General features: G+C 39.6%; 1 protein-coding gene across 4 annotated transcripts in view; it reads left to right on the top strand.

The window, feature by feature from the left end:
- The window catches only part of ATMIN7 (HOPM interactor 7), a 100,010-nt gene that overhangs the window by 51,124 nt on the left and 22,081 nt on the right, over positions 1-26,805 (top strand). For all 4 annotated transcript variants that reach the window (XM_010247769.3, XM_010247767.3, XM_010247768.3 and 1 more), the window contains 4 exons: positions 1,501-1,611; positions 1,682-1,866; positions 15,943-16,569; positions 16,715-17,132. In XM_010247769.3, the coding sequence (XP_010246071.1) occupies positions 1,501-1,611; positions 1,682-1,866; positions 15,943-16,569; positions 16,715-17,132 (1,341 nt within the window). The remainder of the gene's footprint in view (positions 1-1,500; positions 1,612-1,681; positions 1,867-15,942; positions 16,570-16,714; positions 17,133-26,805) is intronic.

Below are 26,805 nucleotides of genomic sequence, written 5' to 3' on the forward strand. Positions count from 1 at the left end.
TTATTATTATTATTTTAAAAGGTAAAAGGAAAAGTATTCATTAAAATAAAAAAAGATAAATATAATCAACAGCAGGTGTTAAGGCAACACCTGGGACAACACAATCTAAACACAACATTACATCGATCTAAATAGAAAAAAATCACACAATCCAAAGCTTTTCTTGGAAAAAATCTTCTTCCAGAAACTCTGGAGTCTGGAACCACAAACTATTGGACAGATGCCCAAGGCATTTTGCCAACTTGCCCTCACCTTAATCATCTTCTTCAGACACCTCTTCGTTTCAGATGATCAGCAAGTTAATCCTGTATAGACACTGCTGATCCTAGTAGTGTATGGATTTAAAAAGGAAAAAAAAGGAACCTGCTCTGATACTAAGTTGATAGAAAGCACAGCAGTAAATCTTGTGATTTGATTAAAGAAGATGTTCTGAAATGTAGAAAAACAGATCAGAATAGAAGTGAAGAAGAGTAGAGAGAAGAGAAGATTTTGGGAGGAAGAGATCGTGGCTGTCTTTCAGCCCACCCTTAATAGGGTGGTAGCAAGAATAAAGAAATAGAAAAAGGGTTTTAGGCCCTTTACAACTAAAGCCCATTAAACATGAAATAAAAAGAGAAATAGTCAAAAGAACCAGGATGCTCCTCAAGGCCCAATTACCCAGCACATACTTTGTATGGATTTTTAAGCAGGATTACCCATCGACCTTGCCTTCTATCCATCTGCTTTACATTAACATCATGCTTAATCTGCTGTTGCATTGCTTCTAAGTCCTCTCTACTCACTATGTTCCTTGTTTTTTCTTCCCTTTGGGGTTGATCTTCCTACCCTGCTGTGGATCTATAAAAAGGCAGATCGATAACCTCGTATTCTCGTGCCAATAAAAGTAGAAAACTATTTGAGTGCAACATTTGGCTTCAACAACAAGTATTCACAGTCAACTAAAGAAGAGAAATTGAAGTAGAAGCAAAAATAATCCTGCTGTGGTTGTTGGCTATGGTAATTTCCCATTCAAACTAGCTTTATAACTCTCTAATAATTGTAGTAAAACTAACTTGATGTAGGAAACTAGAAATTACCAAAAATAGTATGCCATGATTTTAAAAATAGAAATTACAGAAACTACTATAAATAATAATTACAGCAAGAAAAGTAAATTTCTAAAATATTGTAACTTAATGTGATTCCTTACACACCAAAGAAAGCTAGAAATTAAATTTGAAAAAACTTAAAAAATACTAAAATCCAAATCATGCAAACATTATGCAATTGTCACTGTTCATGAATAATTTTGGTTTCTCCTTACACAATTTTTTTCCTCGCTTCTGTATTTGCATCGAAAACTTTACATTGTTGGAAACTAAAATGTTATAAAGGATTTTAGAATTGTATTATTCATTTTATCCATCTCTGGATTAATAATGTAGAATATTTTTTTTTTGATATTTTATCCTTGAGCTTTTAAATATCCAAGGATTAGAGTTTTTCATTGTTTTTTGTCAGTTCAACAGACAACCTGTCAAGGGAATTGAGTATTTATTTACAAATATGCTGGTAGAGAAGTTACCTGGTTCAGTTGCTCAATTTCTGAGGAACACTCCCAGTTTGGATAAGGTGAGGCTTATAGTAGTATGATTTTAGTTTTTACTTTTGAAGAAGCTTATCTAAGCTCATTGATTTGCAGGCTATGATTGGTGATTACTTGGGTCAACATGAGGAGTTCCCCCTTGCTGTCATGCATGCGTATGTGGATTCAATGAACTTTTCTGGAATGAAATTTGATATTGCAATACGTGAATTCCTAAGAGGATTTCGACTTCCAGGGGAAGCACAGAAAATAGATCGCATCATGGAAAAATTTGCTGAGCGGTATGGAAGTATACATGTATACATGTTAATTGCTTGTGTGTGCAATTTCCTGTGCATATATCTATGCTATGTACTTGTATCTCTATAGGTGTACATATTTTTTCTAAAATTGGGGAATTAGATAAATTAATTGGGGAAGTAGATGCTTAATCACACACGATGGATTGGGAGAATAGGGTTGATCATTCGGCCTGGGCCCGCATAGCTCAGCCCAGCTTGTCCCAGAAATTTCTGGTCCTGGGCAGTGGTTGCAGCCATTTTTTTTCCAGGCCTGGGCCAAGCAAATCCTTTGCCCGCCCAGTCTAGTCCAGCCCAGCCCAGCCCAGCCCAGCTTGGAAAGTATGTTATATATGTATATTCCATATATTTATATACTAATACCTTATAGATATGTAATAAAAGCCATATATGCATATATATATATATATTTATATAAAACCATATATAACATATATGGTATATATATTAATAAATTAATATATACAAGGGACTGCCTAGACAACAAATATTTTGGGCAAAACTCTAAAGTTTTTTTTCTTGGTGAAGAAATTGCCACGTTGATGTAATACCTTCATTTTGCAATTAACAAAATTTCACCTTATTGATAAAAAAATAATATATACAATAATTATATATATATATATATATGTTCTGTAATTTTTAGTTTATAATTAGTAGAAAGCCTTATGTGCTGATTTTGGCCAAGCTTCTTGTGAAAGGAAGAGGAGAAAGTTGGGGATTTCAGCAATAGACAGAGGAAAGGGAAGAAAAAGAGAAGAAGGTCGACTAGGATAGTGATCATTAACCCTAGCCGCCAGCCCCTCATTCTATTTATAATTAACCTAAATATGGGATATTACAAAGATGCCCCTAGTAGGGTGACAACTCAACTAAGTACTTACAATTCCTTTAAAAATAAAAGACTAATGGGCCCAAGGCCCAACAACTTCTTAAAATAAAAAGAAAACAAACTAAACATAAATCAGCCCACTCAACACTCCCCCTCAAGTTGGGAATAGATGTCCCACATTCCCAACTTGCGTAGATCATGTTCCAGCTTATTCTTCGCAACACCTTTTGTGAGAACATCAGCAAGCTGCAGATCAGAAGAAATGTTTGGAAGACAAACTTCTCAGAAGTTACCCTTTCTCTGATAAAATGTCTATCTACTTCAATGTGCTTAGTACGGTCATGCTGGACTGGATTATGGGCAATATTGATTGCTACCTGGTTATCACAGTATAGCATCATAGGTTCTTTTGCCTTTACACCAATTTCTTTTAACAGAGAACGGATCCAGAGAAGTTCTGAAACTCCATGTGCCATGGCCCTATATTCCGCTTCTGCACTTGATCTTGCCACAACTGTTTGTTTTTTACTCTTCCATGAGACTAGGTTACCCCCAACTACGGTGCACACTCCTGAAGTTGACCTTCTATCATCAAGGCATCCTGCCCAATCCACATCTGTATAGGTCTCTAGCTTCAGTTGTCCATGATCAGTAAACAATATGCCTCTGCTTGGATGTCCCTTCAAATATGCAAGGATCCTGTCAATTGCTTTCCAGTGCTGATCTCGTGGAGCATGCATGTATTGACTCACTACACTTACTGCATAGGAGATGTCCGGTCTTGTCATACACAAGTGTAGTAGCCGACCGACAAGTCTTTGGTATCTCCCAAGGTCCTTCACTGGTTCACCTTCTGATGCACTGATTCTATGGTTCTGATCAATGGCGGTGCTAGCTGCCTTTGTTCCAAGCTTCCCTGTCTCTTGGAGAAGGTCCAAGACATACTTCCTTTGAGAGATAAAAATGCCATGTTTCGATCTTGCAACTTCAATGCCTAAGAAGTATCTTAGTTCTCCAAGATCCTTAATCTCAAATTCCTTATGCAGGTTCCTCTTCAAGCTATCAATCTCACTCAGATCATTCCCAGTGACAACAATGTCATCCACATAAACAATTAGGATTGACAGCAAAGATCCCCTGCGTTTCACAAACAAGGTGTGATCAGATTGAGTTTGAGTGTAGCAAAAAACAATCAGGGCCTTTTTGAATCTGTCAAACCATGCTCTGGGAGATTGTTTCAAGCCATATAGTGACTTCTTCAGCTTGCACACCTTTCCCTTTTCAACATTATCATAAAAACCAGCTGGAAGATCCATATACACCTCTTCTTGCAGATCCCCATTTAGGAACACATTCTTTACATCCAGTTGAAACAAGGGCCAAGAGTATGAGGCAGCAAGGGAAAGGAGTATCCGAACAGAGGTCATCTTTGCAACTGGCGCAAATGTCTCTAGATAATCAATGCCATAGGTCTGTGTGTATCCTTTTGCAACAAGTCTTGCCTTGTACCTCTCTATACTTCCATCTGCCTTATACTTTACTGTGTAAACTCATCTGCATCCAACTGTCTCCTTGGCATCTGGTATGTCCACAATCTCCCATGTCTGATTCTTAATCAAAGCCTCCATCTCTTCCTGCATAGCTGTCTTCCACTCAGGTTTGGAGAGAGCCTCACTAATACCCTTGGGTATAGACACTGAATCAAGAGAAGAGAGAAAAGCACGATAGGAAGGAGAAAGTCCACTGTAGGATAAGTACTGTGAGATACAATGGGCAGTGCACTTTCTCTTCCCTTTTCTAAGAGCAATAGGGAGATCAAGGTTATCTGTAACAGTGTCAGTAGGATCAATGGGAACTGAAATAGTAGGATCAAGAGGAATACCTGAATCCGTATCAGCCGAATCTGGAGTCTCCAAGGGATTGACAGGAAGTGGTGTGAGTTCTGCTGTAGTGGAATCAACCGCCTTATGAAGTCTCTGCCGTGAGTAATGCTGTGAGATGGAACACAAAGGAGGTGGCAAGGTGGGTGACATCGGGTGGTGGTCAAGCATAGGAGTAGACATAGGAACTGGAACTGGGAGAGGGATAGACTGCTGACTTATTTCCCCAAAACACTCCCCCTGAGAAGGATCCTTTGAGAAAGAAGTACGTGGATTCAAAAAAGGTAACATCCATAGTAACATACCGGTTCCCAGAGACTGGATCATAGCAGCAGTACCCTTTCTGATTCTCTGCATATCCAAGGAAAACACATTTCTTTGCCTTGGGATCAAGCTTCGAACGGTGATGACCAAGAATATTTGCAAAGCAGACACATCCAAATACCCTTAGAGGAATATGAAACATCTCCCCCTGAGGAAAAAGAAGGCTGAATGGGGTCCTGAATCCGAGTACACGAGAGGGCACTCTGTTAATCAGATATACTGCCGTGAGAACTGCATCACCCCAAAAACGAATCGGAACTGTGGCTGTGATCATCATGCTTCTTGCCGTCTCAACGATGTGTCTGTTCTTCCTCTCTGCAACACTATTCTGCTGTGGACTATAGGAGCAACTGCTCTGATGAATAATACCATACTCCAACACTGCCCCTGTAGAAAGCCTTATGTGCTGATTTCGGCCAAGCTTCTTGTGAATGGAAGAGGAGAAAGTTGGGGATTTCAGCAATAGACAGAGGAAAGGGAAGAAAAGAGAAGAAGGTCGACTAGGATAGTGATCATTAACCCTAGCCGCCAGCATAATTAAATTAAGAGTTTATTTAAAAACATAGTTTTATTATTTTATACAACTAGCCCAGATGCCCAGCCTGGGCCTGGGATTTACAAACACTGCCCCTGTAGACCTATACCCCCCTGGCCCTGCTTCACAAAAAGAGATTCTCATGTACAAAAAAAGTGTTGTATCTCTTATCTCGAACAGTTTATATACAGATAGCCAAGACAACATTTTGCCCACTATTCTATGAAACACTAAGTTGGAAGAACTGCTATTGTTCTTGAAAATTGTTGCACGTATCTCCTGCCAAATGCACCAAAAACTGTTGCAGGCACCATGTTCCAAGCCAATATTTTCCTTTCAAGGTTAAACCTCCTACTCTCCAACCTCTTACAAAATCCATTACTGATTCCAGACAGCAGCTTTTTACTTCAAACAAGTTCCAGATTTTGAACCATACCTCTTGGGCAAAAATGCAGTGTAGCAGCAAATAATTCAGAGATTCCTCTTGGGCCTCACAGAAGATACAGCTAGTCGAAGCCAAATGCATACCCTTTCTTACCAAATTGTCCCTGGTTAAATGTCTATTCAGGCAGGCCAGCCAAACAAAGAAGGCCACCTTAGTGTGACATTCTTACACAAGACAACCTTTACTGGGAGATACTGCTCCCTCTGACCTTGAGATAGCATTATAGAAGGATCTAACTGAAAAATTCACAGATTTTTCCCATTTCCACGCTCTTCTATCAGCTCTTCCAATATCTACCTGAATATCATATAATCTTTGCAGATAATCCACCATTGCCTCTACGTCCCAATCATTAAAGTCTTCTGAACTGAGAAACCCACACCACACTGCTATTTTGCACCTGCATATTTTCTGCCACGCTTGATTCTTTGTTTACTGCCACATCAAAAAGAGCGGGAAAAATCTCCTTAAGTGATCTGTCTTAACACTACCCATTTTCCCAGAATTTTTCCGAGTCCATCTCCGATTTTAAATCTTACTCCTTTTAAGGCTGATAAAAAAATGTCATTCCTTTTAAGAAGGGGTCATGAGATTTCTCAAAACCTATCCGTACTGAGCATCCATAACTTTGATTTGGAGTTCCTAGTTCCCAATCTGAATTGCTAAAGCCATACTTAGCTGCAATCACTCTTCTCCAAAGTCCTCCCTGACTGGTTCCATTACCTCTAATACCACTTGCCCACGCACACCCAAACCTACTTGCTGTTTAGACTTACAGATCTTGTTCCAATTGCCCAGCTGGTATTTATTCTTCTCATCCCTCCATCCTCTCACAGAAACTGTCTCATTTTCTTTTCTACATTATTTACCACACTAGCTGGAATTGGGTACACAGACAGCAAGTAAATGGATAGGGAAGATAAAATACTTTTCAGCAACATTAGTTTGCCTCCATAAGCAAGATATTTTTTTATCACCTTTAGAGGTAGAGTCACGCTAATCAGATCATTCTTTTAAATCTTTAACAGGTCCATGAAAGTTTTTTTTTTTTTTTTTTTGATCAATAACAGTGAATTTTATTAAAGTATTGAAAATTACAAAGCAAAGGAGCTAAACAATCTTAACTCCCGAATACAACCAATGTACACTCAAAATGTAAAGAAATTACAGCACAGCCCAAAACATAGAGTTTCTGTTCACCCCTTGCCTAGGTAGACCATCTGCCAATGAATTTGCACTTCTCTTTACCCATGTACATTGAATTTCAATGTCCTTAGTCGGCCACTTAAATTTTCTCTTTTAATTGCTGTAATTCCAAAGGCTAGAGTTGTCCTCTTTTAGCCAGTTCACCACAATTTCAGAATCTCCTTCCATGATCAATTTATTAATATTCCTGTCCTTGACCCTTTGTACCCCTTCAAGGGCTGCTAGTATCTCAGCCATCAAAGAATCTCCCATCCCAATTGGACCAGAATATATAGCTAACAGATTCCCTTTTTCATCTCTTATCACTCCCCTATTCCGGAGGGCCCTGGATTGCCCATACTGCTGCCATCGAAATTCAGTTTAGTAAAACCATGAGGTGGAGGGGTCCAGCAGGAACTTGAAGCTTTTTAGCTGAAGCTGATTCTGCAATCTCCTTCCAATTCCTTAGCAACTCATCAACTGAGAAATCTGCAAACAAGACCCATCTGATAAAACAAAAAGAAAATGAGAAAGAGTTATAACAAAAACAAGGCCCATCTAATGTAATCAGAAATTGCAAACTATCTTGCAAATGATAGAAGAAGATCTCTTACAGCAATAATCTCAATTCCTTTATTGCTGAAAACGGAAACAATTGGGATTTTGGATGGTAGAGATAAGAAGCCCCCACCAGTTGGTTGGGTTTTGTAGGGAAATTTGTGGGCTGGCAGAAACATTTTATCACCTATACCTCCATTTGGGTGGGTTGAGAATCTTGAGGCTCTAGCAGAAGTTCTTGTCTGTCAGATTGGATTTTTTGCTCACTATGTATCTTGGCCTCTCGTTGGGGGCTAAGTTCACTTCCTCCTTAGTTTGGGACCCAGTGGTGGAGAGGTTGGAAAGAAGATTAACCTCTTGGAAAGCTAAATACTTGTCTTTGGGGGGCAGAATTACTCTCCTCAAGAGCTCCCTATCCAACTTACCTTCCTATTTTCTTTCTTTATTCCCAATCCCAACAAAAGTGGCTCAAAGGTTAGAAAAGCTCCGGAGGGATTTTCTGTGGAAAGGTTTGGAGGAGAAGAAAATTCACTTAGTAAAATGGGATCAGGTGTTTACTCCGAAAGAAAAAGGAAGAATGGGGGTGAGGAAGCTGAAAACTTTTTACAGGGCCCTGTTGGGAAAATGGATATGGAGATTTGGTATGGAAAGAGACAGCTGGTGGAGGAAAATTTTAGCAGCTAAATATGAAACTGACAGTGGGGACTGGCTAGCCATTTCTAACCTCCCGTCTCTGGGATGTTCTCTGTGGAAGAAAATTATGGAATCCTGCTATGAGCTGAGAGAAAATGTTGTTTCCTAGAATCCTGTTTTCACAAGGGCTTTTCAAGATTGGGAAGTGGATCAAGTGATGGATCTGTTTGCTCTGCTCTCAAATCAGATATTAAAAGTGCAGGAAGAAGACTCCTGGGTGTGGAAGTGGTCGTCTGATGGTTTATTCTCAGTGAAGTCCTTTGCCCAAAAATTGTCAGGGGGGAATAGTGAGAATTTCCCAGCTGAAAAAGTTTGGAGCCAGATTCCCCCTCATAAAATAAATGCACAACTTTGGTCTGTGGCCTTGGACAGAAACCTTATTAAGATGAATCTAGTTAGAAGAGGAATGCAAATTCAAAATTTGGGTTGTGTGCTTTGTGGCCAAAACGAAGAGGACAACAGCCATCTTTTTATACATTGTCCTGTCTCAACAGCCTTGTGGGATCATTTTCTTTCTTCTGTGGGACTTTCCTGGGTCATGCCAAGTAAAGTGATGGATCTTTTAAGAAACTGGGACCTTCAAGGCCTCTCCAAGTTGGCAAAAAGTGTGTGGTTGGCTATTCCTGCAGCAGTGATCAGCACCATCTGGGCAGAGAGAAACGGAAGAGTTTTTCAAAACAAATATAAAGATGTAGACAGTCTTGTATCTTGTAGTGTGGGGAAATTAGTGTCTTGGACTTCAGCTGTGAAAGGGTTTCAATCCAGGGCTCTTAGTGCACGGCTGAGGTCTAGAAGTTTGTTTGAGCTGTAACCTAGTTTTGGGCTTGGTTCTCTATATTCTAGCTCTGGTTTTGGAGCTCCTCTGTAGTTTCTGTCTGTAAGCTGGACCTTGAGAAGGCTTATGATAATGTCAACTGGAAATGTCTGATTTTGTCTTGGAAAGGATGAACTTTGGCCAGAAGGAATAGGATTAAAGTGTGTGTTTCTTCCCCTAAATTTGCGGTTCTTGTGAAAGGAGAGCTGGCTGATTTCTTCAAAAGTTCCAAAGGCCTAAGACAAGGAGACCCCCTGTACCCACTGCTCTTCATTTGTGTTATGGAGATTTTATCTTTGTTTGTGAACCGAGTTGGGGAAGAGGGGTTGTGGAAAGGATTTGAGGCAAATTTCTCCAGAATGACTTCCAGCTGGCAGCAGGTTCAATTCAAGAAGACACTCGACCATTGCCTCTTTAAGCCGGGTTTTTGAAAAGCCCTCCCAAATTTGTCCCGTGTCTAAAATTTGAATTTCCTTTTGTTTATTTTCTACTCCCCCAAGTCCATTGGATGGCTATCTTGTGGCTGATTGGAACCATCTTTTCCCATAAGGTTGGACGGGATTCATCAGGGATCGTGCACAGTATGGGTCGCAGCTCCATCTTTTCTTCTCCTGTTGTCTTCTCTTTCTCCGACAAGCTCCTCTATCTTCTGCTCTCCTCTTCTTCCTCGGCAATTACTACCGTTCTACTCACCATCGAGTCCTCCCACTCCCCCTGATTCCCTTGGCCCTTTCCCTCTACCCTCCCTGTAAAACACTTGTGGTCTTCTTTCAGGCCAGAGCCACACACAGAAAGACAAGTCCCTGCTTCAATCTCCACTTTCTCCGGCATCTTACCCCTCACCTTCACCTTCATCCTAACCCATTCATAGGTCTTAAGCTCCTCCATTGAATTGTCTGTACCTAGAAATCCCCCACAAACATCTCCAATTCCTTGCATAACACTCGGACACCACAAGGGGAGTGGCCGCCCAAAAACTTTGATCCAAATCTCTTTCGGCTCTCTGGTTTCCCCCAATTTCTCTGGTGTGCAGTTCACCATTGTTTCTTCCCACCAATCTAGTACCAATCTGTTCTGGTCAATACTCCAAGGTCCATTCTTAAGCGCCCAGTCCACCTCCTCCTTTGCGGAACTATGAAAAGGTACAAGGTCTTCTATTAGCTTTTTTACCCTCACTCCACCCACCGCCATCCAGCACCTTTCCGCCCAAGCCTCCACTTCCTCTGCCAGACACTTTCTATCAAAGTGACTACTAAACACCCCTGCAAAAACACTGTCCTTGCCCAAACCCCCTCCACCAACATTTCTAGCACAGTCTTCTCCCCAACAATCTTTTGCTTTGTTGCTCCAAAGTTTGGCCAAACTCCCGCCGCCACCACTTTCTTGTAGGAGAGATTCCTACTGGTGTTTGGAATCTTCCTTCCTGGGTTGTACCACATCTCCGCTCCCCATCTTCTTCTCCAACCCCTCCCACGCTGGTCCTTTTCTATTTTTGTAACCTTTACAGCTTTTGTCCTGCACCACAGTTGCCATTGTTGTCAGTCCTCCATTCACAGTCGCCTCCGTCTCCGTTCACAGTTGCCATTGTTGTCATTGTTCACAGCCGCCTCCGTCTCCGTTCACAGTTGCCATTGTTGTCAGTCCTGGACACAGATCCAACTTCAAACTTGTGAAACCCCAACCTGATTATCACAAGTGAATGGGTTATAGCAGAAACAAAAGCAATCTAACCATCATTATTCCAGCAATATTCCAACTATATGGGTCATCTACATGAATCCTGTTTTGCCATTCTGTTCTGTTTAATGCCATTATCAACTGTTAAATTATGGGCACTTAAATTATTTCTTACTACTTCAACCATGTCCTTTTTGGTCTGTCCCTTGCCCTTCTTCCCCTTCAACTTGCAACAGACCACTTCTTATGGGTGCTGTTGGTGGTCTTCTATGCACATGAGCAAACCATCTTAGTCTATTTTCTCTCATTCTATTACCTACTGTAGCTACTCCTAGGTTTCTTTGAATGACTTCATTTCTGATCCTATCCTTTCTAACTTTTCTACTCATCCATCTCAGCATACTCATTTGTGCCACAACTAATAGATAAGGAGCAAGATAATGTAACCTGAAGTTGCAAACTAGCACACACATAACAGATGAAGTGGATCTCTTCTAGTAATCAATAGATGTAGAGTGAGAGCAAGCAAATCAGTTCTTAATAGCAGCTGACTAGAGAGAACATCAGAAGGAGCCCAATTCTTTTTTTTTTTTTCTGCAGACAGAAAAGTTACTTGGGTGTTTTGGCAGTAGAGGTAACTTGGTAAGAAGCTCAACAGTTAGTTGGTTAAGGGTTAGCATTTAGTTGATTTAGATTCATGATTTCTTGGGAAGGCTTGGTATTTTGGTCATAGATAGTTGTATTGTAGCAATAGTGGATTATGCTGCCTGTGTTTCCTTTTCTTTTTTGTTTTTTTCTCCTTTTTGGGGTTCAATCGACATGGGGTGGATATATGTTTGTATTTGGTCTTGTTTGCTTATCTTTTCCTAAGACCACTTAGAAGAGAAGGAGAGCTTGTTTAGGCTTGAATGTGTATGTTGATTCCTTTTTTCCATTTCTGGAGTTGATGTGCTTGATAAGTTTTGACTTTTGGTATTTATGATGATATATCTTTCTTCTTTTCTCTTTCTAATGAAATTTTTGTTCACTATATAAACAGAAACAGTTCAATTACAATAAGACGAACATGCATGAACAAATTTTAGAGCTTCTATAGTCTCATAAGACCCTACAAAATAGCAATATTAGCATCCTAAACTACCTCTGGTTGTTCCATAATACTAGTAGGCATCATAATCTACCAATTATACTGCCCAAAGTACTCTTAGTGGCATGGTCATTACAATCCTTTTGGTGCTTGTCTGTTGGGGCAGAGCCCTTTGCTCTGCTAAGGGCCTGGGTTTGGGTGTTCTCTGGGTTTTGAGAGCATTGAGGTCAAGACAATTCACAGGTTGCGATTGGACGGATGAAGAATCATAATCTACCTCTGGTTGTTCCATAATACTAGTAGGCATCATAATCTACCAATTATACTGCCCAAAGTACTCTTAGTGGCATGGTCATTACAATCCTTTTGGTGCTTGTCTGTTGGGGCAGAGCCCTTTGCTCTGCTAAGGGCCTGGGTTTGGGTGTTCTCTGGGTTTTGAGAGCATTGAGGTCAAGACAATTCACAGGTTGTGATTGGACGGATGAAGAATCATGTATAGAGAGGGTCCCTTGATCTTTTTTGAGTAATCTGGGGTCCCTTCATATTGACATACTTCTACTTGGAGCACAGAACTTGGAAAGGAATTAATAATTCATATTTAATAAAACTGAAGGAGCAAGTTTCTTTTCCTAAAATTTCTAATTACACCAGAACTTGAAAGGAAAATAACTAATAGTGCAGCAATAGATCTCATAGAATTGCTCTATAGAAATCCCAATTAAATCAATACTCAAAATAGTATAAAAAAATAGACCAGAAGTAAAATTTAACAAATAGTTATAAAGTATTTCTAATAAAACTAAAGCTATTCATCTAGACTAACTGCATTTCAGAACAGATTTATGTTGAACTTTAGATGTTCTTGATGAATCATAGTAGATCTCTGTTTTTTGGTCTTAGTTTGTAAGCTGTTTACAGTTGATTTTAGGTGAAACCTCCTTGCCTTGGTTTTTGTTGTCAGCTCATTCTTAGTTTTATTTTTCTTGTTTTATTATTAGTTAGTGCCATAGGGGCATTTGTGTAATTCTCCATATCTTTTATATGTTTGCTGATACATATAAATACCATTGAGGGTGCCACCATCCCTGCTTCTTCTATTCTTCTTATGGATCTAAGTGAAAACAGTTTAATCTTAAATTTTCCTTCATTATCTGAAAGAAAGACTTTTTAATCATCAAAGACACTGCTTGAGGACTCATTTTACAGTTGATTTTAGGTGAAACCTCCTTAACTTGGTTTTAATCGTAAGTTTTCCTTCATTATCTGAAAAAAGGACTATTTAATCATCAAAGGCACTGCTTGAGGACTCGTTACTTATTTGATGGCTCCAGAATTTTGTACAGCAGCTATATGTGTCTAGACATCCAAAAATAAAAGTAGTAGTTCCATATTTTCATTGCGAAGTGGAACTATTGTAAAGTATTTGTAGTGGTTGCTCTACTACTTATGGGCTTAGCAAGTGGTCCACAGGATATTGTTCTGGGTTGACATTGAATTGTGTGTATGACTGAAAAACCACACATACTAATGCTTGACTGATAGACAAGTGACTGAAAAACTTAACTCGAAACTAAAGGTGAGACTACCATGAATATCTAATGGAACCGAGAGGGCTTTAGCTTTCTAGTTTTGATATTTAACTTAAACGTTCGCAAAAGAATGGGATGGAAAGAACTTTGGAGAATCTCTAAATTAATGATAACACAAGGGGAGACAGAATTGATTGCTGGGTAAAGATGGTCTGTCATTGCTTATATGTTTGAGTAAATAGGAAGGGCTGGTTGGAGGTTTAGTAAAGGGCCTTTGGGTTTGTAATGATAAGAATGTTTATGATACTGTCATATATATGAGGATTGTGGAAATTCAGTAACAAACGAACAAATAAAATGAAAAGGAAAACAGTGAGATAATAAGATGAGAACTGAAAAGATGGAGGAGGTGAACTAAAGATAGATCTTAATACTACCGGGTTTCTCTTGGAGTCATCATTTACCATCTAGAGATTTTTTTGATCAATGAGATAATATCTTATTAGAGTTAGAACAGAAAATTACAACAGGGTGAGAGTGTTCTTTTCCAAATTACAGTTTACAGTTCAGCCCAAAACAATTGGGGTCTCCTAGTCCCTTGTTTAGCTAGAGTATCTGCCATCTCATTTGCTGTTCTTCTCACCCATTTCAAAGTAACATTCAACTCCCTTACAATGCTCAAAATCTCCCTAAAAGTATGCCTATAGATCCATGGGATTTGGGTGCTACATCTTGTCCAAGCAATGACCACTTGAGAGTCCCCTTCCACTTCCAAATTAAGGAACCCAAAGTACCTCGCAAATCTTAATCCCTGCAGGAATCTAATTAGCTCTGTAGTCGGTGCGTCCCCATTTTCTAGAGGCCCTGAATACAAAGCTAACACCTTTCCTCCTGAATCTCTGAAGACACCTCCTATCCCAGCTTCATTTTGGTTACCAAGGAAGCTTCCATAAAAGTTCAGCTTCACGAAATTTGTTTCTGGGGGTCTCCACTCCATATTTTTTTTTTTCTTTTCCTTGCGCTGATAGAGCCACTTTCTTCCAAGTTCTGAGGATGTCATTCAAAGAGAAGACTTTGAAGTCTTCCAGAGTTTCTACCCAGTGAGCAGCTTTTAACTTTATTGTTTCAAAAATTTCCTTCTCTGATCTTTTTTTTTCATTGAAAATTCTTCCATTTCTCTCTTCCCAAATAGTCCAAACCAAGGCAGCCCTCGCCGATATCCATAATAATCTTCCTCTTTGTTTTGGTTGCCTCATGAAGCTAGGGTCAAAAAGGCCCACCACCTTCTGTGGGGAATTCCACCTGCACCCAAAAAGATAACAAAGATACTCCCAAATACAAAGCACAAAAGGGATGAATAGAAAGATATGGGAAACAGTTTCACCATTGCATTTACATAGGCTGCACACATGAGGGGAGAGGCATTTATTTGGCCTTATTTTCTTTAGCATATCACAAGTGTTTATCTTTCCAAGGAAGACTTACCAACAAAAAGCATGAATCTTAGGAGGGATTGGCTTACTCCAAATTTCTTTCACCGGGAAAATTGCCCCCATGGTAGCTGGCTGAGTTAAGAAGTTAAAGAAGGAAGCGCAAGTAAAAAGACCATTGGGGGAGATTGACCATACTCTGGTATCCTCGACAATTTGATCCAAAAAAAGTGAGCCAAGTCTGGCCAAAAGAGAGATGAGAGACTCACATTCCGAATCCCTAAGATCCCTTCTGAACCCAAAGTCCCAATTTAAACCTGAAGTTGAGAGACTCACATTTACCATCTAGAGATTATTAGGATTTCTATAAGTTTGGAGTCAGCACCAAACACAGCAATGGGGAAAGCTCTTTATATTATCCATTTAATGCTCAATAGAGTGTTTACATGTATTTACATGGCGGATGCATCTCATTTTAGATTTAAAGTATGCTTATTCAGGAATTCCTACAACTATTTAGGAATTAATCTTTATTAAAAAGAAAAATGACTTGCTAGAAAAAATATTGTCTTTAAGTTCCTACAAATATACACAAATTCTTGAGTATCCAAACAAATCTTCTATTTTTGGTAATTTCATTATGGGAATCTTAAGAAGATTTGATTGGTAGTGAATCCTTGTTTATAATATGGGTCCATTCAAATGTGCGACTAACTTATTGGGCTTGCTGGGATGGGATCAAATTTGTGGGCCTTAGGCTCAACTGAATGATTTATAGGGCTTGGGCTTGGACTTGGTGATGAATATTTTCAAGACTATGGAATGGGATCAGGTTCAGTTAAACCTGATTGCTAGCCTGCTGTGAGAACCATACAAAGGCCCATAGAGACCTAGAAAAAAGTATGAGTTTGGTTTCGTTTTTTAATCTCAGTCCTACTTCAGATACTATTAGGTAATAATACATATGCATTCAGAAGATATGTAGCCCCGAGGCTCCCACTTTCCTATTTCTACATCCTTTTCTGTTTCTATTTGCAATTTAATCTTCAATATATTGGATTTTATGCAGGTATTGTGCTGATAATCCTGGACTTTTCAAGAATGCAGATACTGCATATGTTCTTGCATATGCAGTTATCATGTTGAATACTGATGCACACAATCCGATGGTGTGGCCTAAAATGTCAAAGTCTGATTTTATACGCATGAATACTGTAAGTGATGCGGAGGAGTGTGCTCCGAAGGATCTCCTGGTGGAAATTTATGATTCAATTGTTAAGGAGGAGATAAAAATGAAAAATGACATAACTAGTGGTGGCAAAAGCAGCAGACAAAGGCCAGAGACAGAAGAGAGAGGTCGTATTGTCAACATTCTTAATTTGGCTCTCCCCAGAAGAAAGTCAGCTGGTGATAGTAAGTCAGATAGTGAAGATATCATAAAGCAAACACAGGCTTTTTTCAGAAAACAAGGGGCAAAAAGAGGTGTTTTCTATACAGCAGAGCATATTGAAATTGTAAGGCCAATGGTTGAAGCTGTAGGATGGCCATTGCTTGCTACATTCTCAGTTACAATGGAAGAAGGTGAGAATAAGCCTAGGGTTCTATTGTGCATGGAGGGATTTAGAGCAGGTATACACATGACTCGTGTTCTTGGAATGGATACAATGCGTTATGCTTTTTTGACGTCCTTAGTCAGGTAAATCGTCCTTTGATTCTTTTTCCCCAAGCATTTCCAGTTATTTCCTTTTGACATATTTCCCAATAATTATTGTTTTGTTTTTGGATAAGCAAACACAAAGCATTCTTTGCCTTAACTTCCATGCTTTTGAATTTACATTCAGATTTACTTTCTTGCATGCCCCAAAGGATATGCGTAGTAAAAATGTGGAGGCCTTGCGGACTCTGCTTTCTCTTTGCGACTCAGAGACAGATTCCTTGCAAGACACGTGGAATGCTGTCTTAGAATGTGTTTCTCGGTTAGAATTTATAACATCAACTCCAGCTATTGCAGCTACTGTTATGCATGGATCAAATCAAATTTCCAGGGATGCAGTTCTTCATTCTCTCAAGGATTTGGCTGGGAAACCAGCTGAACAAGTATTTGTGAACAGTGTAAAATTGCCCAGTGATTCAGTTGTGGAGTTTTTCACAGCTCTTTGTGGTGTATCAGCTGAAGAACTTAAACAAACTCCGGCTCGTGTTTTCAGCTTGCAGAAACTTGTTGAGATCAGCTACTACAATATGGCTCGGATACGCATGGTAACTCCTTTATCGGTTAATATTTATACTTTGCATGGTTATATCTGACATTTTGGAGCCATTTACATACCTATTTATGAATGATGTCTTTATGTCAAGGATCATATCTTCCAATGATTCCAATAAAATTAGCCATGGCTTCCAAAAATACTAGGTGTGTAAACTGAGCTTGTTTTTCCACTTTACATCTAGATTTGTTGAACCATATGAACTGGAGTGACACAGCTGGACCGCATGTGTTCCTTTGAGTAAACATAACTGTGGAAAATAAAGATTTGTAGGTAGATGATGACAACAGTAGAACAAAAAGAAATAATCAAAGAAGATGAGAGAGAAATATAGAAAGATAAATCAGAATGAGAAGAGAGGAAGAAGAAGAAGAATGGAAGAAAAAGGGAGAAGGAGATGAGAAAGAGCTATTGTTAAAAATCTGTTAGTATATTCAGATTAGTACTGCAGGGGTACTATTGTAGTTTCTCCCTTTCTTTTATTTGTTTATGTTGCCCTAATATAAATACCAAAAGCTGGTGCCGCCAGCCTTACCTTTTGGCTCTCAAACCTTTTTACTCTCCTCTCTCTTCTCTCTTCTTAATTCTCTTCTCCTTCTCCTTCTCTTCTGGACAATTTGGTATCAGAGCGGGACTATTAGATCTGAAAGGAGATTGAGCAAGCCTTTTTTCTGTCTTCTCTCTTCACCAGCTGCTGTTTGTTTTACTGAAGATCCAGAGTACAGCATCGGACTGATTCCAGAAGTACCTTCTCTGCCTCTCTTTTATTTTTTTTTCTGGTCGTGTACCAGGACAGAACCTGTAGTAGGTTCACTCAACTGATGTGAGGTGATCAGCACCTATTCTTTCCTTTTTTGTGGGATTGGTTGATCCCTGTGATGCTCTGTAGGTCGATGATAACCTGTATATGCTGTGACAGAAGCTCTATGGTGTGTGTTTGTAGGTCAGGAGATGACCTGCATGTGCTGTGACAGCAGCCCTGTGGTTGGTTTGTAGGTTGTTGATGACCTGTAAGTGCTGTAACAGCAGTAGAATTATTTCTTTAGTGATTGAAATGCTGTGTTTGAACTGAAAGGTGGTTGTCTCTAGTTTCCTGCTGCAAAGCCATTTTTTCAACAGTAATACAGTGTGCTAAGGGGGAATTGTGTGGACTGGAGACAAATTAAATAAATATTAACTTTCTGGGGTGGTGGATTGCACTGTTTTAGGTTTTTGTGACTACTTTGGGTGTGACCTGAAACAGTTATCATGAGTGGTGAAGATTCTGCCACATCTGGTGTTTCCTCTATGCAGAATGGATTGAATGGGGGTATGGATTTTTCCTTCCCTATGGCTGTCATACCCCTTGATGGTCTAAATTACTTGGAATGGTCGAAAGGGATCAGGTTGTACATTACTGCAAGGGAAAAGATAGGGTATATAAATGGGAGAATTAAAGAACCTAATTCTGGGAGTGCTGAATATGATAGATGGAACCAGGAAAACAGCATGGTTATGTCCTAGCTTTTAGTGTTTATGCAACCTCAGGTGAGAAGAAATTTTATGTTGGATGAAACGGCTTATGAGATTTGGGAACAAGCAAAGTCAACCTATTCTGAATTGTGTCACTATGCAAAGATCTATCAATTATAGGTGGAATCATCTACTTGTAAACATGGGGAAAGGAGTCTCTCTGTGTACTATTCAGACTTGACCTCCATCTGGAAGGAGTTAGATCACTATCGGAGAGTGGAATGGAAGTGTGATGAAGATGCAAAAGCGTACAAGTCCCTTGTTTCCCATCAGCGAGTATTTGCATTTCTTCATGGCTTAAACCCTGTGTATGAATCCATTAGAGTCTAGATCTTAGGCAGCAAAGATCTTCCATCTATCCAGGAGGTATATGCATTAGTACAGTCAGAGAAAAGTAGAAGAAATTTGATGAATAATTCTGGGGGGGATGCAGTTGTATTGGCAACGAAAGGGAATGTTGTTACAGGTGGGGGAAATCCCTTTAAGAAGGGGGACTTTAAAAAAAGGGTGGATGAGGAAGAGTCCTTGAAAATGGTGTTTCCAGAGTTGTTTAAGTCAGTATCAGTGTTAGAGTTTACATGTCAAACTTGTAAATTGAGTAAGCATTGTAGAACTCATTTTCCTTCAAAGAATAATAAATCTGAATTTCCTTTCCATATTGTTCATTCTGATTGTTGGGGCCATGTTACTTTACCATCTGAGAGTGTCTACAAGTATTTTATTACCTTTATTGATGAGTATTCCAAATACACATGGGTGTATCCAATGCGAACTAGGGATGAAGTACCAAGAATTATCCAAGCTTTCCAACGGATGATCTTCACCCAATTTCAAACTGAAATCTAAGTCTTCCAATCCAATAATGCCAATGAATACTTTCATAATGATCTCACGGAGTTCTTTGCTTCGTGTGGATCACTTCACCGTAGCTCATGTGCTCGAACACCCCAACAAAATGGTGTTGCTGAAAGAAAGAACCGGCATCTTCTTGAAGTAGCTTGGGGGTTAGTGATTCATATGAATGTCCCAAAACGTTTTTGGTTTGAGGTTGTCCTTAGTGCTACTTATCTCATTAATTGTATGCCCTCTCGTTGGTTAGAGTGCAAAGCTCCACTTCAATTCCTTTTTCCCAAGGCTCATTTTCTTTCTATTCCTCCACGTGTGTTTGGATGTTGTTTCTTTGTTCAAAACCTTTCATCCACCCATGCAAAATTGGGTCCTCATGCTATTCCTTGCATCTTCTTGAGGTACTCCACAACTTAGAAGGGGTACTAGTGCTTTGATCCAGTCTCTCAGGAATATTATGTTTCTATGGATGTCTCTTTCTTTGAGAATGAGCCTTTCTTCCCTGTTTCTCCTCCTCCCTTCCGTGTTTTCTTTTGTCGTCACAAAGACCAACCATGTTCAAGAGTTGTGGAGAACCTAGAAGTTATACCACTAATGCCATCAAATTCTTGGGGGGTGGGCCCTACCCAACTAGGTACCTTGGTTCCCATTGATGTTTCTGACCCTATTGCTATTGATACCTCCATTGTTGATGACCTTGACTTTCCTATTGCTCACCGGAAAGGCGTTAGGTCTTGCACCACTAAACATCCCATTTCTCATTTTGTTTCTTAAGAATGTGGTAGAAGCTTTGTTGGTGCCTGAATGGGCAGATGCAATGAAGGAATAAATTAATGCTTTGTATAAAAATGGTACATGGGAATTGGTGGATCTTCTTGAGGGGAAGGAACCGGTTGGATGTAAATGGGTTTTTATAGTAAAACATAGGGCTGATGGCATAGTGGAGCGGTATAAAGCTCATTTAGTGGAAAAAGGGTTTACACAAATGTATGAAGTGGATTATGTAGAAACTTTTGCACCAATTGCTAAGATGAACTCCATTAGAGTGAGTGTGCAGGTTAAAAAAGTGTACATGGTACAATCCCTGGTTTCCGAGCTCAAGGTGATGAACAGTGAGTGTGCAGGTTAAAAAAGTCATTATATGGCCTGAAACAATCACCAAGAGCCTGGTTCAACAAGTTTTATGTATTTGTTCAACAAAGAGGCTACAAGTAGTGTCAATCTGATCATGCATTGTTTGTGAAAAGAGGGGAAAGAAAAATTGCAGCCCTGATAGTGCATGTTGATGATATAGTTATCATTGGTGATTGGAAAGACGAAATTCAAAAGTTGAAGGGATTTTTTGCTACTCAATTTGAGGTGAAAGATCTAGGTCCTTTAAGGTACTTCCTTGGAATTGAAGTTGCCCGTTCACAAAAGGTATCTTCATTTCCCAGAGAAAGTTTGTCTTAGATTTTTTCCAAGATACAGGAAAATTGGGAGTGAAACCTATTGATTCTCCTATTGATCCTAATCACAAATTAGGTGGTTGTCAAGGTGAATTCATCAAGGATGTGAAACAATTTCAGAGGCTTGTAGAAAGATTGCTATATCTATCTATGACTCGACCAAACATTGCTTATGCATTGGGTAGACCTGGCAAAAAGTTGACTCAACCCACGAACCCGACCCAACCCAGTTCGAAAAAACAGGGTTAGGGTCTCATATTTAGCTACCTGAATGTGAGAATGACCCAACCCGACCCAACATGAAAAAAACTAGGTTGGGTTGGGTCATGGGTCAACCCACTGACCCGATTGTCATTTTTCATGTAGTTTTTCTTTATTTTTTAAATTTCATTTATTTTTTGGGATGACTCGAATTGACCCATGGCTCAACCCTAACCCAAACATTTAGGGTTAGGGTCTAGCATTTGATAACCCAACTTGAAATTCAACCTGAGCCAAAATCAACCCAAAGTGTCTTAACCCGAACCCGAACCCGGACCCGGACCCGAACCCGAACCGCCCACCCCAATTGCCAGGTCTAGCAGTAGGTGCTCTTAGTCAATTCATGCATGCCCCTAAGACCACCCACCTTGAAGCAACTGAAAGAATCCTTAGATATCTTAAGAAATTTCCAAGTGTAGGTTTATTGTTCCAAAAGCATGGGCACTTGAAAGTTGAAGTGTATACCGATGCAGATTGGGCAAGATCCCTAAATGATAGGAAGTCTACCAGCTGCTACTGTACTTTTGTGGGAGGGAACCTAGTCACATGGAGAAGCAAAAAGCAGAATGTGGTGGCTAGGTTTAGTGCTGAAGCTGAACATAGGGCAATGTCTCATGGAGTGGCCGAAATTATGTGGCTAAAAAATTTGTTGAGTGAGTTGGGATTTATAGTTGATGGACCTATGACCTTATATTGTGATAACAAAGCAGCTATAAACATTGTTGCTAATCCAATGCTGCATGATAGAAATACACACATCGAAGTCGACAAACATTTTATCAGAGAAAAGGTTGTCAAAGGGGAAGTATGTACCCCTTATGTCAGTTCTGAAGACCAACTTGCAGACATCTTCACAAAAGGGTTACATCACTTGCGGCATCATGATTTATGTGACAAGTTGGGCATGATTGACATATATGTTCCAACGTGAGGGGGAGTGTTAAAAGTCTGTTACTATATTCAAATTATTACCGTAGGGGTACTATTGTATCTTCTCCCTTTCTTTTATTTGTTTATGTTGCCTTAATATAAATACCAAAAGCTGGCCCCACCAGCCTTACTTTTTGGCTCTCAAACCTTTTTCCTCTCCTCTCTCTTCTCTGTTCTTACTTCTCTTCTCCTTCTTTTCTGGACAATAGTTATGTCTCATCCCAACCCCTAATTAACTTTTATTTGCTCTAATTAGAAATCATGGTAGAATTACAAGAGTGCCCTTAAGAGTGTGGCATCTTATAAAAAAATAAAAAGTATGCTAACAGGTCTATAAAGAGGAACCCATTAAGATAAATAAAAATGCATAAACAGGGAATAAGTTAAGGCCCATTCAGCCCAATATTGCTACACTCCTCAATTTGAGCCTGGACATCAATCATGCCTAGCTTGTGTACATACTACTGCAACTTAGATTTGGGAACTCCCTTAGTAAGTATATCAGCTAATTGCTTTCCAGAAGCAATGAATGGTAGACAAATTTCTCTGGAAGCCACTCTCTCCCTGATGAAATGTCTATCCACCTTGATATACTTTGTCCAATCATGCTAAATAGAACTATGTGCTATATTGATGGTAGTCTGATTATCATAATACAACATCAGTGGCAACCTAGCAACCATTTACTGTTTCTTGCTTCTCCAAGAAACCGGAATACCTAAATGTGCAAAAGCAGAGGAAGTCGAATTGTCTAAAGAGCTAGAAGTTGCAACTATGTTCTTAAGGTGATTAATGGACTTCCCATACTTCTCAAATTCAGTCTTTACTGCTGCCAACTGTTCACTGGTAGTCTTCTTATCACTAGAACCCTTGTCACTATTTGGAACCATGTCTGCATTAGAGTTTCCACTCTTCCCATTCCTAGCTTTCTTATTGTTGTTGGAATTTCTGAAACGGGCTGGCAAAAGGTGTGGGCCTGCAAGTGTCATTTGTGTGCTTTTTATTCTTGAAATACTCACATATAACATCTTTCATTTCCTCGACTGTCTTAGGTTTCTCACCAACATTAGCAAAATGGTCTACTGGAGTTGTTCCCTGAACCTGAACCTACCTCTTGCTTTCCTCACTACTAACCGTAGCATACACTTGTGATTGAATTATATCATCCTTTTCCAAGATACTTTGCCTAGTAATGCCATACTTTAGATTCCGACCTGTCAAGAACTCAAACACCCTGTTTGTATCCACTACTCTCCTATGTTTCACCATCTTTTGTACTTTCCCAAACCACTGTCTCCATCAAATTGATCTCTTGCCAAAGAGATTTCAGCATATAGTAGTAAATTGCTAAAGGTTTCTCCCCCTGTCATAGATTGTTCAAATCATTCTTCAACTTATATGTCCTGACCACATTCAGTTTTGGGGAGTATTTCTCTACAACAATATCCTAAATCTCATTTGCAAAGTCCATCCACAAGTAACGTTGACTGATGTGGGGTTGCATTGAATTTACCAGCCACCCTATGATAGTATAGTTCTCCTGCATCCACTTATCATAGGAGGGATCATTCTCCTTGATAAGTGGTAGTGCTAGACTACTTCGCAAATGAACTTTTGCATTGAATCTCCTTTGCAAACGGACTTTTAGACTCAAGGCTGAGAAGTGGTAGGTCTAAACTACTTTGCAAAGTGGACTTGGAAAAGGCATTTGATCGTGTGAACTGGAACTTTTTAGATTATATCCTTAGAAGAATGAACTTTGGACTTAAATGGAGAAATTGGATGAAAGTGTGTTACCACACCCTCTTTCTTGGTTCTAATAAATGGAACTTCTTGTGGGAAGTTTAAAATCTCAAGAGTCTTAAGACAAGGGGATCCACTTTCCCCTTTCCTCTTCATTTGTATTATGGAAGCTCTCAGTAGAATGGTGAAAAGGGCTGCTACAGGTTTTGAAGTGGGGAATGGAAGGGTGGAAGTGTCTCTTCTGCAGTATGCTGATGACACTGTCCTATTTTGTGACGAATCCAAAGAACAACTACACAATATAATGGATTTGCTGAGGTGATTCAAAATTGTATCAGGTCTGCAAGTAAGAATGCATAAAAGTGTGCTGTCATCCCTTCCTTTGTATTTACTCCCAATGTGTACCCGATACCTTCAGGAATGCCCAATATCCTAGAAAAGAAAATGAGGGATTTCCTTTGGAGAGGTTGGAAAGAAGAAAAGAAGTTTCATCTAGCTAACTGGAGCTAAGTCTACAGACCAAAAACCCAGGGTAGTTTGGGGGTGAGAAGAGTCAGGGATTTCAATACTGCCCTTCTAGGAAAATGGTTTTGGCATTTTGGAGAAAATCAAGGGGGTTTGTGGAGAAGAGTGATCCTTGCTAAGTATGGTGACAGAAATCTTGGGTGGGACCAAGGAGCTGCTAGCCAGTCCTATGGATGCTCAGTCTAGAAAGGAGTTGCTTTTGGTGCTTTTGCAAAAGGGGTGAAGTTCAAGATTGGGGATGGGTTGAGGGTGAAGTTTTGGAAGGATGTTTGGTGTGGAGAAAGGCCACTGGCAGAAGCTTTCCCTGATCTCTTTGAGGTGGTGATGGATAAAGAATCCCATGTATCCAACTGTATGCAGCTGCAAGATGAAAGTGTGGTGTGTTTTCCTCATTTTAGAAGAAATTTAAATGACTGGGAGGTGGATGCATTGATGGAAATAATGAATCTGCTTTACAACACTGAAGTAGAAATTGGGAGGGATGACTATAGAGTTTGGAAACGGGACAAGGCAGTAAAGTTCACAACCAAATCTTTTCACGATGCTTTAACCATTAGAGAAGGGCAGTTTGTTCCTGCCAACATCATTTGGTGTAAGAATCTGCGGAAGGGAATGCTTTTGGACTCGTCAGATTGTGTCATTTGTGAAGGCCACTCAGAATCTGTGGGCCACCTGCTGTTACATTGCCGTTTTTCTGCTGAGATATGGTCCAGAGTAGCTCAATTTTTCGAGGTGCAAAGCTGTTACCCAGGATCAGTAGCGGAGTTTTTAAAAGGATGGAGGGTGGGAGGTCTGCGCAAAAGAGGAAAAGTGATCTGGAACCTAATCCCAGCAGTGGTGTTTTGGTGCTTATGGAAGGAGAGAAAGGCAAGAATCTTCAAAAATAAGATTAGCTTTTCAGATTCTGTTTTTCAAGTTTTGGGGAAAATACACTCCTGGCTTATGGACCATTAAGGGGGGTATAGTGTTGCTAGGGAAGTTTTTTTATTAGTCCCTGTGTATGTATATCATCTTGTTGCACATGTTTGTTTTTCTTATTATATTCTTACTTTACCTTCTCTAAAAAAAAGAAAAACAAGTTTCATAGTGGTCGCAGCCAAAAGAGAATCTGCAAATTCTCCTGGACCTAGTCCGGACTCTAAGCCTTGCTTAATATTTACTTCAGAGTTTTCCATTAATTCAATGATTCAAGGAATAGTCTTCAGATATAAAACAGGGATAACTGGAAGAAAGAACACCCAAAACTAACCTGAATAGGACCAAGAACTAGGGTTGTGCGGAATCTTGCAACCCGGGAAAAATAAGAAACTACAGCCATTCCTCTTAGAGATTCCAGAAATCAATTCAGCTTGGATCGATTTCAATGATGATAAAAAAACTTCCCTTCACGCCCTGAGCTCTAGGTTGGAACCAACTCCAAGGCCGTTACCTTGGTTTCTTCAATTGGCTAGGGTTTTGGGTAAAATCTCCAAGAACAGTTTTGGGCACCAATATGAATGCCTATTTTCTCCAGAAATCTTCTACAACTAGGTTGCATGTATCTTCAGTTAATCACCAACTCAGTTCTCCATACACTATGTATGGAATTAAAGAAAAAAGAGAAAAACGTAGTATCGCTTTGCGCCTTTGATACGAAGAAGAAAACAACAGAAGGAGATGAGAAAGATTATGTCTCATCCCAGCCCCTATTTAACTTTTATTAGATCTAATTAGAAACCACTGTAGGATTACAAGAGTGCCCTTAAGAGGGCGTCAGCTTATAAACAAATAAGAAGTATGCTAAAGGCCCATAAAGAGGACGCCCATTAACATAAAACAAAAAAGGCATAAACAGGGAATAAGTTCAAGCCTATTTGGCCCAATATTGCTACATGTATCCTTGTCTACCTTAGATAGACTCTTTGAACCCTAAAGGTAGGAAGTTTCTAGAGGTTGGAAAAGGCGATGCCCCCACTACATTTGGGTTATCACTCTTGGAGCAAGTGCACAGAATTTGGAGAAACCAAAAGCCTTATACAATAGATGGTGGGTGTTAGAGTTAGCCGAATAAGGGTAGATTAGTCAACTCACCTTGGTTAAGTTATGAGCTTATGTGGCAGTCTTATTAGAGGTTCTCTGTCCCATACTTAAGTAGGGGCAGTTTAGTCCTTGTACATTTAATTAGAAGCCTAATCACTATTAAGAGGTCGACTGATAGGGTTTAGCTATCATGTTCGACAGTTCTTTCATCTTCTTCTTCTTCTCTTCTTCTTCTTCTTCTTCTTCTCCTTACTGGTTCGGACTACTGTAGCTACAGTAGAAACAGTGGCAACTGTGGTGAGAGCAAGGAGGAAGGATGTAGATTTGGGTGAGAGGATTGACTTACTAGATACAAGAACCTTGTTTGTTGAGGAGAAACAA

Source organism: Nelumbo nucifera, chromosome 6 (genome assembly GCF_055504915.1).
Source record: "Nelumbo nucifera cultivar China Antique chromosome 6, China Antique-T2T, whole genome shotgun sequence".
Lineage (NCBI taxonomy): Eukaryota > Viridiplantae > Streptophyta > Magnoliopsida > Proteales > Nelumbonaceae > Nelumbo > Nelumbo nucifera.